At 36.0% G+C, this 21,351-nt stretch overlaps 1 protein-coding gene across 6 annotated transcripts in view; it reads right to left on the reverse strand.

Moving 5' to 3' along the window:
- dac (dachshund family transcription factor) overlaps positions 1-21,351 on the reverse strand; it is a 227,880-nt gene that overhangs the window by 117,894 nt on the left and 88,635 nt on the right. For 4 of the 6 annotated variants that reach the window (XR_004838352.2, XM_085661822.1, XM_035867681.2 and 1 more), the window contains one exon: positions 17,136-17,284. Coding sequence is in view for 5 of the 6 variants with exons in the window: in XM_085661822.1 (XP_085517948.1) it covers positions 17,136-17,284 (149 nt within the window). In the remaining variant the exon portion in view is untranslated. The remainder of the gene's footprint in view (positions 1-17,135; positions 17,285-21,351) is intronic. The other 2 variants (XM_085661819.1, XM_085661821.1) reach the window with 1 other exon arrangement.

The following is a 21,351-nucleotide window of genomic DNA, read 5'->3' on the forward strand; positions in this document are numbered from 1 at the left end:
TATATAATTCATTGTTATAAAGAGATTTAAATTATTTAAATTCCTTTCGTTTCTTTGATCACGTATTATATACAATTCATAATAATAATAATATATATATATGTTTTTTTGTTTTAGATTTTATAATAATTTTATTATTGTTATTATTCTTTTTCCTTTTTTTTTTCATTGACACTTTGTTTATTTGCATACAGAAAAGTCAACTTTTCATAGAAGGGAGAAAAGTCATTGCTATTCCTGTGAGTATTATACGGATTTCGATTTTTCAAGGGACGAGAGATTCGATGAGGGAGAGGAAGGGGAGAGAGGTGGATAGGCGATAATACATGCACGGTCACGTTTTTTGATTGATGGCTCGAACCTTCGACGCCACGATTCAACCCCGTTTGTGCCGTTGTCCCAAGCCTCAACCGTAAAAGATCGCCTACGACGCATCGTCGTACTGCCATCGTCATTTGTTGCGGCGACGCGTGCCACCGATAAGTTTCTCGTTTATAAGCGCATAACTGCTATCAACGAAACATACTTTTCATTTTTTCCTTTTTCTTTTTCTTTTCTTTATTTTTTTTTCTTTTTTCTTTTTTATCTTTTTTTTCCTTTTTCTATTCCCTCCTTTATATATTCACATCAATCTTCCAATCTATATATTGTCTTTCAATAATAAACATTAATTCGCGTTATCATACGTATAAATGCATTTTTGATGAATATGTTTAATGAATTTTGGTGAATATGATATAATGAAAATGATAATCTGAACAATCTGATATCTTTCTTTTTATTTTTACTTTTGTTCTGTTTTTTTTTTTTTTTTTTTTTCTTTACTTATATCGTTTTCTTTTCTATTATTATTATTATTTTTTCGTTTTTCTTTTTTCTTTTTTGCATTCTCATCCGCTAATCATCAAAGAGATCTTTCTAAATCTTTTCTTGATTACCTCGTTTATAACTCGGTTCCTTGATCTACTATACGAACAAATAAAAGTATCCTTCCAAGAAAGGGTAAAGATGCCCGAAATGGCCGATGAAATATTGGACAGGTGAAACTCTTGTCATTTTAAGGTCACGGCCTCGGTCAGAAAGTCGTGCGAAAAGGAGGAAGATACTGAGAACGAATAAGAGTCTAAAGGAAGAAAGAAAGAGAAGGACAGAGGATAGAGATAAAGAGGGAGAGGGAGAGGGAGAGAGAGAAAGAGAGAGAGAGAGAGACGATGTGCAATACACAAGAAGAGAGAGATAGTTGGAGGTGCCTATTCATTACAAATTATCTAAATGGCAGTGATTTCGGCGGACCGGCTGGCCGTTTGACGAGTAAGTGGCGGTTTCGTTGTTCAGTGACTGCCATTAATCCAAAGCCGTCTCTTTAAAGTTACTCGAAGCAAGTCGCGATATCTTTGACAACCACTGTGGGATCCGGCCCATGACCGGCCCCAAAATTGGACTTATTACAACTTATAGAGCGTGATTTGGACGCTCCGCTCAATAACATACATTATCCCCAATCCATATGATTTAATGAAACTCCTCTAAACTCTCCACTTAACCGCGGTACTCTCCTCTCTCTCTCTCTCTCTCTCTCTCTTTATCTTTTATCCTTTCCTTTCTTCCTTTAACCATAAGATATATATATATATATATACGTACATATTGTTATTCTAAACTATACCAATTCTTTGTTTTTTCCTTTTCTTTTTCTTTTCATATTACATTTTTCTAATTATTCCTTTTTCTGTTTTTTCTTTAATTTTTTTTTCTTGTTTCTCTTCGTCACGATCACTTTTACGACGAACAAATTTTTCATAGAATATAAAATAAAAGAGAATAATTATCGTCGATAAGGATCATTTTCCTTTTATTAACTTTACGTTCGTGGAATATGAATGAAATAGAACGATTGTACAATGGAAACGAACGATAATGTACAATTTAAGCTAAAGAGTGCCCTTCCTTTAACTTCGCTTTTTTCTCCCACTCCAAGACACCACAAGCAACTCCTTGCCCCTCCCTCAGCTGATGAGGTGACAACCCATAATTATACGGACCGCTTTCAGTCTGAGCTGACTGCAGTGGCATGCAGAGGAGAGGCCTCCATCATCGTCGCTTCTTCTTTCCATGCTTCTTTCTTTCTTTCTTTCTTTCTTTCTTTCTTTCTTTCTTTCTTTCTTTCTTTCTTTCTTTCTTCTCCTGATTCTCTCTCCCGCTCTCTATGTTTCATCTTCGTTGTCGTTCACATATTCTCCATCTTGTTTCTCAATATTCTTCCGTATTTTATAATACATTCATAACCATTGTTAATGATGATAGTGATGATAATGATAATGATGATGATAATAATATTCAAAATTTAAATAAAATTTATATTTAATTATTATTGAAAACGTATGTCGTTATCGTTAACTCAATTGACTTTTGACGTTTGAAAATAATCGTCAAGTATTTTAAAACGATTTACTCTCAAATATTATTAATATATCGTAACGTATGTTAGTATGTGTATCAATATTGATATCAAAGGATGTAATAAAGAGGAAGATGAGAATGAAGAGTATCAGAGAGAAAAGAGATGAGAGAAGAACAAAAGAATGAATACTTCGAATCATGCCTGTAGGAGAGGAACGACTTCGCAACTTCTTTTCTGGTGTTAATTACAAAACGCGAGAATAAATTGCCAGGCTAAATGAGAGCCGGCTATTTTCTTCTTCTTTTTCTTATTCTCCTCCTCCTCCTCCTCCTCCACCTCCACCTCTTTCTCCTCCTTTTACTCCTCCTCCTTCTTCCATAGCCTCGTCACGTCTCTCTCTCTCTCTCTCTCTCTCTCTCTCTCTCAATTTTTCTGTCTTTCTCTTTCTCTTTCCTCCTTCTTCCTTCATAAGACGAACGGATGAATGGAGGGCGAAGACACCAGTGAAATTTGTTATGCATCTCGAACACGGACTTTTGCTGCACGGCGAAGATAAGTGCCGGAATGAAGTGGCCTTTTTAAATTACATCCTTGACTCCGAAGGCTTCATTGTCGAAGCTTACGAATCGACTTCGACCTCGGAATTATTTCCTATCGATTTCATCATCTTGACAAGTAGCATATCCATGTACATATGTATGTAGGTCAAATGATATTCCGAAAGACGATTCAAAATGAAGATGATCGATCGATCATCATTATTTCTTTTTTTTCTTTCTTTTTAATCCATCGAACGTATCAATTAATTACGAGAAGTATTACGGGAAAAATGTATCAGATAATTATTACGTTAATAATGGAAAGAAACGAAAGAAAAGGAAGAAAATTGTTAATTAAATTCGTTTTTGTTAAATATTTCTCTAATTAATCCATACGAAATCAAATTATCTTGCCTGAGGATACAAGAAGATCTTTTAACTCGAAGTGAGCATGTTTTCTTTCATCCTAACGTTTCTTTTCTCTCTCTCTCTCTCTCTCTCTCTCTCTCTCTTTCCTTCTCTTTTTCCACCCACTCCGTATCTCTTCACAAAGAAAGATTACTCCTCTTCCGGTTGGTTGATCGCACGCTCAGCTGCGCGACGTGAAATTATTTGGAAAATCTGCCCTTTGTCCCTGGGCCTACGTACTTACTTCGACTACCTTTCTGTTTAACGTCGATACTTTCACACAGTAAATACTTTCGCCCATTGTTCTTAACAAACGACGAAGAAATTGTGTCTCTTATCCTTTACACATATTACAACAGCCAACGTGTTGTTTTATAATTTTAACACTTAAATAACTCTCTATTATATACCTCGGAAATTTGAAATGAATCTTAATAAATTTAAACTTCAAAACTTATTTTATTATCAAATTATTTCATTAACAAAAATTATTTTCCATTGAAGAAGAGAAAAAAACAACAACAAGCAAAAAAGAAAACAAAACGAACGAACGAAAGAGACAATTTCCCCATCCTTGGAAATTTCGTAAGATTGAGACTCTTCCTTTCGATAGAAAAAGAAAAGAAAAAGAAAAAAAGGAAAAGAAGAAAAAGGAGAAGAAGAAGAAGAAGAAGAGAAAACGAACAAAGTTAAAGCCGATATAAAAGTGCGTGACGCAAAAGGGAAACGAGGGAATGATCGCTTATGCACGTGTGTATCACCATATAGGCCTAATATTGTTCCCCAGTCGTGCCCATTGGTGTACATATAAACAGAAGACGGGAAACGGAGTTTCGCGCAGGAGGAATCCGGTTTTTCAAGTAATCGAGAGTCGAAGCAGTCAGCCAGGCAGTCAGCCAGGCAGGCAGTCAGCTAGGCAGGCAGGCAAGCAGGCAGCTAAACAAGTAGGTAAGAAAGCAGGCAGCCTAGCAGGCATCCTAGAAGGCAGGCGAGCGAGTAAGCGAGCTAGTAAGCGAGTAAGCAAGCGAGCGAGCAAGCAAGCAAGCAAGCAAGCAAGCAAGCAAGCAAGCAAGCAAACACCTAACCAGTCAGCCGGATGGTCAGGCAGACGGGCAGGAAGGCAGGCAGCCATCGAGGTAGCTCACGAGCTTAACTCCCAACAACACGGAGAACTACCTCCAAAGAGAATCGTGAGAGAAAGAATGAGAAAGAGAGAAAAAGAGAGAAAGAGAGAGAAAGAGAAAGAGAGAGAAAGAGATAGAATGGATGCCATAGAAGCATGCATACACCTCGTCGCTCCTCCTATACCTCGCTTTTTTCTCGCTTTCCTAGTTCACCACACCCATTCTTCTTTATCGAGTTGCTGCTCCTGAGAGCTGCTCGTCCCTCCATTATTGAGACATAAGAAGACCTTATGCCAGTGCCTAACCACCTACATATTATGTACCGTCAGACAAATATCGATTGACCTAATCGATTCTTCAATTCTTTCGCCATTTGAGATTAATCGATTTCGATCTATATCATCTTTTATCATTCCTTCAAATGATTTCCATTGATAATACGCCAATTTATGTTATACATGTAATCGAGATATTTCTATTAGACACGTCTATTGTATTAGTTTATTGATTATAAAATTATTTAAAAATTTCATGATCATTTCTCGCGACTAAGTAATTTTTGTAAATTAAACTTCTCTCTCTCTCTCTCTTTCTCTCTCTCTCTCTCGTGGAAATTATTTCATTAAGATTTATTATACTAGGAATTATTATCGACGACGGTGCTCTTATCTTTCTGCTGATGGTTACGGTAAATAAAAAAAAAAAAAAAAGAGAAAAACGAAAAAGGAAAAGGAAAGAAGAAAAAAAAGAGGAGGAGGAGGAGGAGGAAGAAGAAGAAGTTTCAGGAAGCAGGAAGAAGAGAACGACCGATCTTTCTTGTATTCTCTAACGACAATAACTGAACAAGAGTTTCCTTCCTTCTCCCACCTTACATGCCATTTACTTCTTCAAGTGCAAGAAAGAGATCCAATATTTGTTCTTCGTGGGTCTCCACGAGCATCATCCGAGTGTAGTAAACCTTTTGATATATAGTCGAAGCATTTTAGAGTTCTGTCAGCCACGCCCACAATCAGCCGTGGTATTATTTACACTCCTTGTGGGCTCGAAAACGTTTCTCTTTCTTTCTCTCTCTCTCTCTCTCTCTCTCTCTCTCATTCTTTCTATTATTCTCCTTTTATTATATCTCTATGTCTGGCACTGTGCGAAATCCTTTTCTTCGTCATCAACCGTGCCGTCATCGAAGTCACCATCTACATTTGATATCGCTCTCTTTGTTCTCGCTATCTCTGTCTGTGTCTCTCTCTCTCTCTCTCTCTCTCTCTGTCTGTCTGTCTGTCTGTCTGTCTGTCTCTTCAACCTGCTAGAATATCTAACTTGGTTAAATGTGTTCAAACGAACGAATCAATGATTAAATCATCAATCCTTATTCAAACGCAAAGGATTCTTTTACGTTAAGAGTTATTGATATAATAATTAAGTACTTTACTTCAGACAGAGTGTATAAAATTGGAATTTTTGTTTCCTTCTTCTCTTTTTTTCTTTCTTTTTTCTTTAAGTAAAAAATCCAATTTGCATTATAATATATATATATATATTATATATATATTGATCTTTCCAAACGTTTTATAACGCATTATTATATGTTCCAACGAAATTCTTAAAAGCCATCATTCCTACGAGCATGATTCTTTTTCATTCCATTTTTAAAATTAGACGGATCGATCGCGGTCGTATCTATTTTCAGACATGAGAAAAAGAAAGAAAGAAAGAGAAAGAAAGAGAGAGAAAGAGAGAGAGAGAGTATGTAGCCTTAGGGTCGGATATGATTTCGGGGTTGGTTTTTTCTCTTTCTCTCTCTCTCTCTTTCTTTTTTTTTTCTTTATTTCTCTTTCACGATCAACGAAGAGAAAAATTCGTGACGATTCTTCTCTTACCTCTTATTCGCTAGTGATCTTAGGATCTATCTATTTATCTATCTATCTATCTATCTATCTATCTATCTATCTATCTATCTGGTACGAGAACAAGAGATTCATGCAAATTTTCTTCCTCCGACATTTCGGACGTTCTCTTTTCTTCTTTGCCTTGGCAATCTTACAAATTATTGATATTAATCTATTACGTGGGAACACGATATCCGAGTTAGGTCGGACCTATCGCTCTTGGGCCTGAATTTCGTCTGATTTATAATACCTCTAACAATGGAGAATAGAAGGAAAGAAAGAAAGAGAAAGAGAGAGGAGCGGGGGGAAGAACGAGAAAAAGAAATAATATTAAATATTAAAGATAGTACAATGACATTGTATGAAAAAAAAAAAAAATAAATAAATAAATAAGTAAAAAAGAAAAAAGAATTAAAGAAGAAATTTCTATTAGCGTATCAATCTTACGTGAGTAAAAAAGAAAGAAACTGTAATGTACTAAATCAAATGTGAATGCATTAAATTGGATTTCTCTTAAAAGAAAAACAAAAAAGAAAAAGGGAAAGAGCTAAAGAGAAAAATAAAAATGAAAAGAAAAAACAAAGAAAAGAAGAATAAACGAAAGTAGGAAAAATAGAGGAAGGATAAAAAGAAGAAGGAAATAAGTAATACGCGAGATGATTACAAAGCAGATCGTATGTACGTCGTTGAATCACCGTTTATATGCTTCAAGCATCGAACGATTTTCGTTTCGGAGATGATCGTACCTCGGACGAAAAATCGATGCTTCGTCTAATCTCGAAGGTAAATCTTTCCCGTGGGCTAATCAAAAGCGAGGATCGAAGAGGGTAGCGTGTTTCCGAAGCATCTGCCCTTGCGCGAGAGTACAGTAACATACGGAATTTAAATTGTCCAAGGGATACTTCGTGAACAGTTCAAAAATTCTCCTTACCAGACAGGTCAATACTTTTTCCATCGCGTTTTTCACTCGCAACATCGCTTAATCCGCTGCATAAACATTGTATTGTATTTCGCAAAGGGATGCGCCTATTATATCATATTTTGTTATTAATATCTTCTGACTGGCTGAGTCTGCAAGCACCGATACACATAGTGAAGAATAAAAGAGAAAGAAGAAGAGAGAGAGAGAGAAAGGGAAAGAACCGTAGAAACAGCCGATACCGGTTTTCTTTATCGTACAATGCCCATAGGATTTTTATTATCCTTCGTCCTAGAGAAAAAAAAATAGAAAGAGAGAAAAAAAAATATATAATATCGATATCGAAAATTATAGCAGACTTCCTATGGCCAAGAATCTGTTTCAAATTCTAACAATAACTAATCGTAAAAAATAAATAAATAAATATATATATATATATATATATATTCATATGTACAATATATCCATACCATATAAGTATATTCTATGTTAAAGTAAAATCATGGATTTATATCTACTCCATCACAAAGTTACCCATACACACGAATACACATGTCGTCGGAGTTACGAACATTTACGAAGATTTTACGACAGTGGTCAGGTTTATGTCGTCTGATGCACCATATGAGCCTAACTATTGAGCTATTTAAAAGCAACGTCTATCATCAAGTTCTCTCTCTCTCTTTCTCCTTTTTCTCTTTTCTCCTTTTATCCACTTGAAAACTTTCGCTGGTGTGCAAAGTACTTATCAACCCTACGACGTGTTCTCCATGTTTTCCGTGTTTCTCGATACTTAAAAAAGAGGGAGACAGAGAGAGAAAAAGAAAGAGAGAAAGAGAGAGAGAGAACATATGTAGCAAGCATTGACCGTCGTTTTATGGAACGATCAAAACAGAAGTGCGTTACAAACGTTGGATTTAAAGGCAGACACTCGATTCGAATTCTACGTTCTTCCCTTTCGTTCGCCTTTCCCCGCTTCGAAATAAGTAATGACGAAGAGAGGTATGAGAACGTAGCAGGTGGGTTTCAGTGCATTCAAGCGAAATTAACGTGCAGGTCTGCAGAGCTCTTCGAAGGAAACGAAAATTCTATATCCCCGAGATATCTGTGTTTCATTTACACAACCACAAAAAATTCTTATTCCTATTTGGATACTCGTTATTGATAAAGAGAAAAAAAGAAAAAAGGAAAACAAAAGGAAAAGAAAAAGAGAGGTAAACCAAAAAAAAAGGATACAATAGAAAAGTTCGCATAGTTTTTATTCAATCGAAATAATAAAAAATAGAGAAACGATTATATCGAAAAGGAAGAAAAAAGAGACAGAGAGATATAGGAGACAAGTTTGCACAAGGATGCGATTAAATAAAGAAGTAAATGAAGAAGAAAAAAAAGAAAAGGAAGAAAAAGAAAAACGATTAATCCAACTCGATAGAATGTCCAACAATAATAAGTAAAAGAAATGAAAAATAAATAAATAAATTGAGGAAGAAAAAATGAAAAGCAAAAGAAAAAAGAGATAAACCAAGTGTCGCTTTTCATTAGTCTCGTACAATTTTCCCTTCTGAGTTTTTTTTTTTTTGTTACTCTTAATTCCCTTCCTTCGGCTGTTAACAACACAACTCTCTCCTCTCCTCACCTATCACTTCAAACACGTACGTACGATAGTACGTACGTACATACATACGGCCCTTGGCGCACATAGAGAGAGAGAGAGAGAGAGAGAGAGAGAGAGAGAGAGAGAGTAAAAAAAAGTAAAAAACTAAAACGACGAAAAAAAAGAAAAGAGAAAAAAAGGGAAATAAAACCTGAACGAAAAAAAAAAAAGAAGAAAAAGGGAAAACAAAAAAGGTATGCCCTATATCAAACCAAAGAGCCACTCTTTTCCTCTTTCCGCTCGTTTGTTGGTCACGAGGAGCCCTACGCGAATTACAAAAATATTCCCGGCGCGGACAAAGCGGTCGGGCTCGTTGATTCGCGAGTTAATTGAGCGGCGCGGCACACGGCGGCCCGCTAACGAGTAAATTGTTGACTACCTACCACCAACTAACACCAACACCAACACCATCACCCTCCTTCCTCTCCTCTCTCCCTCTCTCTCTCTCTCTCTCTCTCTCTCTCTCTCTCTCTCATCACCACACGACATACAATCAACCACCATCGTCGTAGAACATCATTCGTCGACTACCCATTCTCGCGATATTCCACGCTTATTTTTATTTTTATTTCTTTCTTTTTTTTTTTTTGTTATCTCGATTAACTCTTAGCTTCCTCTTCCACTCCTCTCCTCATCCTTTTTTCTCATCCCCCATTGCCTTCCCCCCTACCACCCCACTCCACGGAATCCCAGGAAATTGCTATGGTCGCTCGTTTTCTTTCTCGTGTCGATTCTACGTTTTTCTATTCGTTCATTTTCTCCTCTTCCCTTTTTCTTCCTCTTCTCTTTCCTTTTCCTTTTCCCTTTCCTTCTCTTTCTTTTTTATTTTTTATTTTCTTTCTTGTCTTTTTTTTTTGCTTCTTTTTTCTTTTTTCACAAGATCGTCTCGAAGATCGATTATCATCATATATACGCTTTTGATCGTCGTCCGATGGACGATCGGTTAACACGCCAGTTATATTTCTTTGGTTTTTCTTTACCTTCGAAAACGATCGACGAAATAAATATTAAAATGAAGAATTTTGTATTGCGTGTAGAAAAAAACAAAAAAAGAAAGAATAAAAAAAAAAGGAATGATATGCTTGCGAAGAGAGACGTGTGTCGTAATTAAGTCGTACTAAAATTCCCGTTCGTGAGCTTTGAAAGACGGCGCAGATTTTATGGCAGGCCTCGCAAAGGCTTCGTACACACATTCACATAGACACGCTAATTTTCTGTCTCTCTCTCTCTCTCTCTCTCTCTGTCTGTCTGTCTCTCTGTCTCTCTTATATCTTTGAACGTATCTGAGCACTCTATGTGCTCTTTTATGTTTAAGCAAGAGGCAATGGGTCGCGCATCTTGTTGCAAACGCGTTCGTCACGCACACGGACAACGTGCTTTGCATAACGACGATGACAGCTCGTCGAGAAAATACGAGATGAATTTTTGTTTCTTTACCGGAGGTCGATGATCGATCATTTCTATAATTATCATTGATATTAACGAAAGAGATCAAATTTCGAAGAGTTTGTAAAAATGTAAGAAAAAGCATCGAATCTAATAGAAAAAAGAAGAAGAAAGATAATCAAAAATTACTTTAGAAATAATATAATATTAATCTCTCATAATAGATAATAATATCCTGTAAATCATCGTTTATCCGATAAGAATTTATCGAATGTAATTAGAGAAATATTCTGAATCATTATAATCAAGACATTAAAAGCACGAATAGACTATAGATACGTTTTGATAGATGTTTATTTGATGTTTATATGAAACGCTTTATTAAGCGCTCGTACGGTCGTACGAATTTATTAAAAAAAAAAAAAAAAAAAAAAACAAAACAAGAAAAAAAAAGAAGAAAAAAAAAACAAAAGAAAAAACCCGAGCGAAGTGAAATAAAACGTTTAAATAAATTTTTTCTTTCTCTCGTTATTTTTTTTCCTTTTATTTTTTATTTTTTCTTTTGGTTTTTTTTTTGTTTTTTTTTTTTTGTTTTTTTTTTCGCTCTCTGCGCCACATAGAAAGGTGGTAAAAATAAAAGGTATGAAAAAGGAAAAAAAAGAAAAATAATAAAAAAAAAGACTCGCGGAGATGCTGCGATTCTCTCCCGAGCTGCTTGATTTACGGGCACGCGTTGTGGTAAAGCCGTAACTCTGTTACCAAAATGAAGAGGTTTAACAACACGCTCTCGTTTCTCTACGAACGATCGCACCTTCTTCTTCTTCTTTCCCCTCTATTCTTCTTCTTCTTCTTTCTCCTCTCCTTTCTTATTCTTCTTTTCTTCTTGTTTCCTCTCGTAAAAAACAATCAAGCCGGACGCATTCTAACGCAGAAGCCGCGATCATTAAAGACAAACCTTTGCGCAGGTATTTCTACGCATCGTCTGATACTGATCTCGAGGCGTGTCTACTTCTAATAAAGAATGAAATTTCACAAAATCTTAACGTTTATAATGAAAAATTTATCTACGTTCCTTTGCCCCAAAAATATCACGATTCTGACGATCTTTCTATTAACAATGAAAACGTTATCAAATTTTCAGAGATCATATTTAAATATTATAAACTTATGATATACAAATCTATTCCTACCTCTCTCTCTCTCTCTCTCTCTCTAACTTGAATGTGCCCTGAATATATCCGCTTTTTTCTGACTTGTACGATCAACGAAATGTTAAAGAAAACAATTTTAAAAATCCACTTAACGAAACTAAAGAGACATATGATATAAAAAATGTATTTCCGTCTATAATTCACGTTTCATTAGTTCGCATAGTCGATAAGAGAAATGAGATGTTTAAGAGGGTTAAAGGGGAAAAAAGAAAAGATAAAAATAGAAAAAGGGAAAGAAAAGAGAAACGAAGAAAAAAAAAAAAAAAAGAAAAAGAAATAAAAGAAACGAAAAAAAAAGTGAAGCGCGAAAGTAAAGTAATTTCTCAAAGTAAAAATTGTTCTCCCGCATTAGAACAATATCCCCTTATCTTTTTCTCGTAGTATCTCTTTGCGCGACATTATCGGCAGTTTTCGTTCCGCGGATTATTCCGCTTTCGCATCAAATCACCGAGCCGGTTTCGGTTTCGTCCCTCGGCACGCACGCGGTATATAATTTCCGACCGCAGGGTGAAAATTCCACGTGCGGCCCTCAGTGGTTCTCGAAACTTGCCTCTCTCTCTCTCTCTCTCTCTCTCCCTCTTCTCTGCTACACAACTTCGCTATATCCGGAATCGTATCTCCTTTAATTCGCGGCTACGATAAGAACCCTTAACGAATGAGAGAGAGGAAGAAAGAGAGAAAGAAAGAGAGAAGGAGAGTGAAAATGAAAGAGAAAGAGAAAGAGAGAGAGAGAGAGAGAGACATAGTAGGGAAATAGAAGGGATAGGATCATCCTTTCTCTCACGAAGTAGAAGGTATCCTCGTCTCCCCAATTTGTTAATTACTTCGCGGATACCTGACCGTCTCTCGACCACAATTCCGTGGCTTCGACACGCACGTGCGAATTTTCCTCACTTAATCGTCCCTTCGACCATATTAACATCAACTAAAACATCAGCGATTTTCCTTCAAACTCTTCTAATTATGAATAATTATATCAAGAGAATCATCAAACTATTCATTTTAATGATAATAAATTTAATGACGGAGGATTGGGGGTGGGATGGGAGAAGGAGGAAAAACAAATAATACAGGGAGGTAAATCAGATGTACGTAGGTAGGAACGCGTATGTGCGTGCGTGCATATGTGTGTGCGTGTATGTATACGAAAAAAAGAGAGGGATACAATTTTTATACGTTTGTAGTATCGATGAATGTAATAGCAACAACAGCAACGGCAGCAACAACTACATGAGCAACAGCAGTAGCAGTAACAGGCAATAGTAGCACGCGCGATCGTGTCTCGTGAAAACTCTCGTGGCGCGTAAAGAGCTTTCAGGTCGAGCCGACAAATGATATTGAAGCGATGTCGGCCGACTATTAGCTGGGTTTTATTGGTACACGAGCCGTGCACGTTGCCCGACCTACGACCGCCAACGGTTAATCAATGCTTTTATGAGCATTCGCTGACGGTAGTCGTATTCGTAGTGTTAGTGCCAATTCATGTGAACTACTCACACATTATACCATATTATAAATGTGTACGCGTAATACTACCAGAGAATCTATCAGAGTTTAGATGAAATTAAAAACTTTTAAATCTACGTCGAATCCATGTATTGCGTAGGTACCTACAATTTTCAATTACGATTACCAAAATGAATGAGTGAATGAAAGAGAAAGAGAGAGAGAGAGAGAGAGAGAGAGAGATAGAGACTATATATTTAAATAAAATTGATTCAAACGATTTCTCTTTTTTTACATACATATACAATCATTGTATTACCCCTTATATTGATGAGAGAGTACAATTAAAAAAGAAAATGAGTAAAAATAAAAATAAAAATAAAAATAAAAAAGCGAAGAAGATCCTTTACGACGTATTTCCTGTATATTAATTTATGACCTGTTTACGAATAATCGATAAGGACGCGCAGAAAAAAAGGTAATAAAGAAAGTAATGTGGTAGCCAACGACTATCTCGAAATTCCATAAAATTCAATGCAGAATAACGTTAACGAGGACGATAAAGATACTTCTTTGAGTCACGTTATCCGTCTTCTTATATTCTCGACGATTCACCTGCTCTCACGTCTATAGCCAAGCTCATTATCGTTTTCTTACGCGTTATACTCTCTTTACAAGACGATGATCGCGTTCTCCTTCGACTAACTCGATCCTTTCTCTCTTTCTCTCTCTCTCTCTCTCTCTCTCTCTCTCTCTCTCTCTCTTTCTCTCTTTATCCCTACCACTAACAATGCGTAACATAGCTCTTAGCTCTACGTATCTACCCTCGGGTTATAGTAAGCTATTTTCATAGTGGAAAAACGTCATCCTAGGTGTATTGAATTCAAGCCTTTAGTTTTCAATCGCGTTCACATCATTTTGAAATTTCGTTTACAGACCGTCGCCAACTTATATGTATATTGGCTACCTTTTTAACAATCTCCTACCTACCCTCTCCCTACCACCTCTCTCTCTTCTTCCTTCTCCCCACCACCTGACCTGCACCAACACCAACACCATCCCTTTCTACTCGACGCAACGAACACGCGCAGATGGCCGGATAATTTGCTTAGTTTACGCTTTAATATGTAACTCGGTATGCATTACCCCGGTGTAATGCGAATTACGCGAGGAGGCCAATTTGATTAATGATATTTCAGTAACCGGCGGGCGCTAAATAATTAACCGGAGCTTCCCGGCACGTATATACGAGTCGATATATCGGACTCGAAGAGTCCTATCGGCTTCCGTTCCTTTCTCGTTTGTTCGAGCACCATCGATAATTCCATACGCAGAGAGAAAGAGAGAGAGAGAGAGAGAGAAAAGTATTAAAAATATATCGTTAGCAATAACATTACGCAAGAAAGGAAATTAAAATAATAAGCACAAGTCAATATTTATAAGGTAATAATTATAATAAGATACAATATATATATATATATTATATATATATATACAGAGATAGAGAGAAAGAGAAAAGATATTACCCGAATGTAAAATTCGAGAGGGTTGTTTCTAATATTTTATAGGGGGATGAAAAGGTTCTCATGGACACGCGGCTTTGGCCAAACATAGCTCTTCTTATTTCTCTCTCTCTCTCTCTCTCTCTCTTACTCTATCTATCTTTTGCCTCCCTCATAATACTCAACGTTGGTTCTGGCCACGAGCTATTTATTTTTCTCATCGCTTTTAATTTCGTCGAGACAACATAGATGCGTATCGCCGTGCAACATCGACAGAACGATATATGTATATATATATGTATAGTATATAATAGACGAGCATTTGTGACGGCCATTGTGCGGGCCGTTCCCCGAATGGATGTTACGCTCCTGGTATATCGGGATCGGATCTCGCTTGTTGAGTTTATTAATTGCGTTATGGGAAGTGCTGCTCGCGCGGCAAGCGAAATTGAAAAAAATTGCAATCCCCGATACCGTACACGATCCACTCGTTCTAACTCTCTCTCTCCCTCTCTCTCTCTCTCTCTCTTTCTATCTATCTATCTATCTATCTCTCTTTGTACCTATCTATCTATCTATCTATCTCTATCTCACTGCTGTATCCAACGTATCAGTATGACCCATCGCTTTTCTGGGTCATCTTTACACCTACTCACAGCCCATTTTACTACTAGCAAAATTTCACGTATTATTCGACAATTTCACTTTCAATCGTCACATTAACATCGATTGCTAAAGTTTTCTAATAAGTTCTAACAAATTCATTCCTAAGAATATTTACTGTATAGATATACATTAATACATATATATATATATATATATATATATATATATATATATATATATATATATATATAGTGTTCGTAAAAGTCTAAAGCAAAAATGTATTTATGTTATCTCATAATTAATTCATACATGATAATAACAATGAAATGATCAATTATATCGATCCTGTTATCGATCAATTACAAAAAGACATTAGAAATGACTTAAGCAATCGAATCTGTTCGGATCAAAAGGAAAGATCGGCTCGTTCGACGAACAAAATGAAGGTATAGGTGTCTAAAGGGGCGCACGGGAAGGCAAGGCAGGAGGTTTGGGGTGGTGTTTCGGGGAGGTGAGAAGGTGGGAGGGATGGAGGGGTGGTTCCAATCGTAAAACAATTATACAATTACCGCACGGCCGTAATTAATTGCCGGCCGTTTCAACGTTTACCCCGACGAGCTTGGTTGGCTGGAGGCACGGACCGCGAACGCCGCAGCATTAATTCATTAACGTTGCCCCGTGAAACGTATTTGCTCGTAAAATTGGTCGACGGGCATGTTCACGATTATTTGCTTAAACAATTTCCGAACTGCGTTCGCCTATCGGCCGCGTACGTCTACCTATACCCCCGCTTGCGAGCTTCGCTGAGTTTAACGATTCCCCATCGTGTTAGATATTGCTAGAATAGATGTCGCATCGTGGCTCGTCCAAGTGAACACCGAGGAGGAAAACATAAACCGAAACGTAACGTCCAATTAATTTTCCAATTTCTCTGCGTGATGACATCGTCCAGAAGAAAGAGTATTAATAACCAACTGATACTCTCTCTCTCTCTCTCTCTCTTTCTTTCTCTCTTACTTTCTTATTAATTATAAAAATTATTATAAAAGAAAGAAAAATTTTTTAATAGAATCGTATATGAAATTAATGATTCAATTTCATTGGAAGGAAATAAATAAAAGGTATAGTTATGTAATTTAGCAATTCCAATGGATATATAATCGGAATTTAATATAATTAATGATTTACATACGTACACGTTCATAGACAGTTAACGATCGAATTCGGATGAATGATCTCTCTATTTGGTTATAAAACAAAGTATGGTGCTTGTAAACGTCAACAAATGTAAAACGTAGAATCGCACTTAGGAAAGATATTACGTTGGTAAACAGCTGCGTAGAGTATAATATCAGTAGTGGTATTCCGATATATCGGCAAGCGCGTCCGCCGTCACCGCAGGCCGCAACACGAGGCTGCAGTTGCAGTTAATTTGCTCACTCCAAGTGTGTTTGATTCCCCTAATTAATTGATCGCTAGGGGTCACCGTTGGACCACCGTGTACACGGATGGCAGTAATCAAGTGTGTGCCCCTTGCAACCCAGAGTTACTTGCGTTTACGCCTACGCAAAGCGCACTTTACTTGTCCGTTTACAATCAGAACCACCAATCGTAAGTTCCACAAGTCATATATTACATACACATATATATATATATATATAAAATGTAATATATCACATTAACATATTAACACATCGAGTGTCATATCGATAATAACGCAATATTTAAAGGATTGATCTCAAAATAATGATAAAAAAAAGAAAAAAAAAAGAAATATTCAACGACTCTAACGATATGACATTTATATTCTGAAAAGTATATAACGATAGAATCTTGAAATATATTCCTTTTCTGATTTCTATACGGATGAGATTAAAGAGATTATAGAAAAAAAAAAAAAAAAGAATAAAGAAAAGATATCGTATTACTTAAACGATAATAATAAAAAAAAAAAAAAAAACGTAATAAAAACGAAAGGGATATTACGCTTTTTAATAGGCCAATTAAAGTCTTCCTCAAAGGAAGGAGCTAAATAGATGCTTACGTAGAAGCTTACCTAAATGTCCGTTCTCATAGTAATCGCCGTTGTCCATCCTGTGCTTCTTCAAGGAATGCTGTGGATGATGACCGGCAGCCGCGGCTAGGTGACTTGCTGCGAGGCTCAAACCAACGGAAGCTCTCTTTGGGGGTCTTCCTGGCCTGGAGCTGTACAGTGGTAGAGAGTTACTGTGGTTAGAGACACCTGTTTTCGAGGTAACGTTCTTACCCCGACTGTCGCATTCAAACGACTTTGTACGGTCGTCTTCTACTCAAAATATATAAACAAAACAGAGAGAAGAGAGAGAGAGAGAGAGAGAGAGAGAGAGATAGATAGAGAGACAGAGAGAGAGCGAGAGAGGAAGAAAGAGAGAGAAAGAGAGAGATCAACTTCACGACTACATAATATTTTCAGAAAAATAAAAAGGACAAACACAAGGTCCTTCGAAATATTAACAATAATGCGTACGTCATTATTTCCAAGAAATATTTTCGTTTCATTGAATTTTTTATAAATGAACATTTTGCCTCTATCATATTGTAGATTGTACGACGACTCGCAGAAAATTTTTGAATGATTTTAAAAAGAAAGAGAAAGGACCAATACGAGATTTTTATTAATAACAATGGAAATACGTATTGTTTTGAAGAAATATTTTTGTTTCGATGAATTCTACGAAATGTTTCATTCTTCATTCGATAAAAGTTTTAGAAAAAAGAAAGGAAAAAAGTACAAATTAAATAAATTAAATCTACGATTGAATATAATTGTTCCTATATATATATATATATATATATATTTACTTCAAATTTATATCTCTCCAATTTGTATATACACATTACATATGATATGAAATTAAGTAAGCCGTGAATTCAACCAGGAATATTTTTCGTCATGTTTTATTCGAGCGAAGAAAATAAAAAAAGAAAAAAATACATGATATAATAATCGAGGATTATTTCGCAAAGAAAAGTGAGATTTTACCGATGATTTTCTGGCTGAGTTCACAGGGCCGTTTTTGAACACAACGAATTTGACCGACCCCTCCGTTCGGAGATTACTTCGAGTTTAAAGAAAGGAAACGAAAGAGAGAAAGAGAGAGAGAGAGAGAGAGAGAGAGAGAAAGAGAAAAGAAAAAGAAAAAGAAAGGAAAAGGAGATAGAAAAAACGAAAAGAAAAAGAAAAAGAAAAAAAAGGAAAGAGGAGAAGTAGAAGAAGAAGGAGAAAAAGGAGAAGAAGAAGAGGGTGGAGGAGGAGGGTGTAAGGGGAGATATAGAAACAGAAGAATTCTCTCGAATGGGCTGTTGCGGATCCATCAAAGAAACATACCCGGGCCTTGTGTTTCGAACCGAAAAGATTCAAGAAAGTTAGCCGCTAATCTACAAGTAGATGATATCGTGTGAACGTTTCGAGAGCAGGCTTTTACGTGACTAAGGGAAAATGAAAAATCATTAAAGGTAAACTTCTAAAGAATTAACAATTTAAAAGATTCTCTTTCTACGTACCTACATACATAATATTTTATTTGATTTTCGACAAAAAATTAATCGAGCGAAAGTTTTGATTGCTACGAGACACGAACTAAATGATCACACATTTATATAATATAGATAAAGAGAAATATATATATATTATTTATAAATACTTAAATCATATATAAATATAGACCTTCTTAATACATATGTATATACATATATATATATATATATATATATATATATATATATATATAATCGTTTAACATTTAAAAGGCAAGCGTTTAAATATCTTGTGTCGTTTATTAATAAATAAATCTATATTCAAGTATTCTTAAATATATATATATATATTTATTTATTTATTTAAAAATTATAAAATTAAAATAGTAACACTTAAACGTATTTTATTACACAAGAAGCTATTAATAAACAATACAAGACACTTCAAAATATACTTCCTTTTTAAATTATTTAAACTTTCCAGAGATAAGATACATAATTCCAAAGAGAGAAAGAGAGAGAGAGAGAAAGAAGAGAGAAAAAGAAATAAATTCTAACGTCAAATTTCTTCGGTCATCACAAAAGGTATAAAAAAAAAAAAAAAAAAAAAAGAAGAACCATGAGAAGAATAGTCGAAAGATTCATAGCGACGGTGGGAATTGAAAGGAAGAAAAGAAGATTCTCTTTTCTTGAAACAATCTATATGGTAAGACGATGGTGATGGCAATGGTGATGGAGATGGTGATGGCGATGGCGCTGGTGGATGATGGTGATGGTGGTGGTGATGTTGATGGTGATATTGGTGTTGCTGATGGTATTGGTGTTGGTGCCCCGTGTGGTTAACAGGGACGTTCATTTTTCATAAGCGGCAGGCGCCAGAAAGGCAGACACACCACACGCGTTCACGAGATATACGTCTCTACAAAGTCTCCGCTTAACGTACACAAAGCGATCTTTTGCTTTAGCTAGCGAGAAAATATCTTCAACTCGTTGCTGCTTACCCTATACTCTCGTGGACCTTTATTTGCTCTCGATATAGCACCTATAGACGGGAGAATGTATCGACCGGTTCTCAACTAATTTATTTTTCTTACATTTTAATTTTCCACTTTGAATTCCTTTTGTTTTTGTTTCTTTTTCTTTCTTTCTTCTTTTTCTTTTCTCGTTTTTTTTTTTTTTTTCTATAATCGAAATGCATCGACAGGATCCTACCGCGCGACGTCGTTTAATAAAAAGAAAGGCACGAATCTATTCTCACGATTAACTTCCTGTCCCTCCCCTTCTCGTCCCCACTCATTATCACCCCGTTAATAAAAAAAAAAAAAAAAAAAAAAAAAAAGAAAAAAGAAAAAAGAAAGAGGAATTCGATATTATCAACGGGGATTAGAATTATTCTTTATATAAATAATAAAGATTGGGTACAAGTTGAGAGTCGCTGTTTGGTAAGCGAGCAATCTCATAGTAGTCAAGACAGATTTGTAAATCTAATTTTTCATCCCGTCTTTCTGCCAGCCCTCTCACTTTGCCCAGAGTCTTCCTCTCATCCTCCCTATCTCTTTCTTTCTAACACACACACACACACACACTTTTGCACTCACTCATTCTCCTTCTTCTCTCCCTCCCCTCCTCTTCTTCTTCTTCTTTTCCTCTCTCTCTCTCTCTCTCTCTCTCTCTCTCTCTCTCTCTCTCTCTCTCTCTCTCTCTCTTTCCTCTCCCGACGCCTCTCACGCACGAGATATCTCCAAACGATTCTCAGACGGCCGGTTTATACCGGCGTTGATCTCTTAAACCGCTTAGCTTCGAGTTACACCGAAAACAAGAACGCACTCTCGAACGTTTAGATCCGCATAATACGCACTTGTTTGCGTATAAACCCAACGAAACCAGAAAAGCCTTGGAGAACGAAACGTTAACCCTTTTTCCCTTGGTCTTCTACTAAGTCTCTGCAATATTTTTTCTGTTTCTCTTTTTTTCTCTTCTTTCTTTTATTTTTATTTTTTTTTTTTTTTTCATTCGCTATATCGACAGGTATATGCATGTAAGACGACAGCTACGGCCGAGAAGACTTCAAAGTAGATCCTTTCCCTTTTTATGGTAAGATATTAACGATTTTCTTCTATTTTTTTTACGATATCAAAATCTCCTTTTTTTCTTTTTATCTCTCTCTCTCTCTCTCTCTCTCTCTTTATATATATATATGTCTTTTTCTTTAAAAAGATATCTTTGCATCATTGATAAACGTGCTTTCTACTATACCCACGTAGCTTCCTATTTCTCTTATTTATTTATTTACTTATTTATTTATGTATTATATAGATTTTTCTCTTTTCTCTTCTCTCTTTTTTCCTTTCTCTCTCTCTCTCTTTCTCTCGCCTTTCTCATTTTTTATTATCTGTCGTAAAATTAAAGATACGATCAAAAGCATTCATTAATAATTATTTTACTTTGTCAGTTGTCGCAACGCTAGTAAACACTCGACGTAACGATCTCTAGCAATATGAAATCGAAAAGAGAATTCTAAATAGCACCGATCGGCTATCTGCAACGCGGAACGAAACACGCTTTCTCTCTCTCTACCGACTCTAATAACTATGTATGTACCTTGGAGAGAACACCTAGTACATTTTCACCATAAATTACAATTCCGTTCGTTTTACTGTCAACGGTTATGCCTGAAGAACTTAGAGATTTTAAAAGTACTCGTGTGTTGTAATCGTTAGAGAGAAATGATGTTTCGTTATTTGACACCATCATTT

Source organism: Vespa mandarinia, chromosome 16 (assembly GCF_050613455.1).
Source record: "Vespa mandarinia isolate Hongniang chromosome 16, ASM5061345v1, whole genome shotgun sequence".
In the NCBI taxonomy this organism is placed as follows: Eukaryota; Metazoa; Arthropoda; class Insecta; order Hymenoptera; family Vespidae; genus Vespa; species Vespa mandarinia.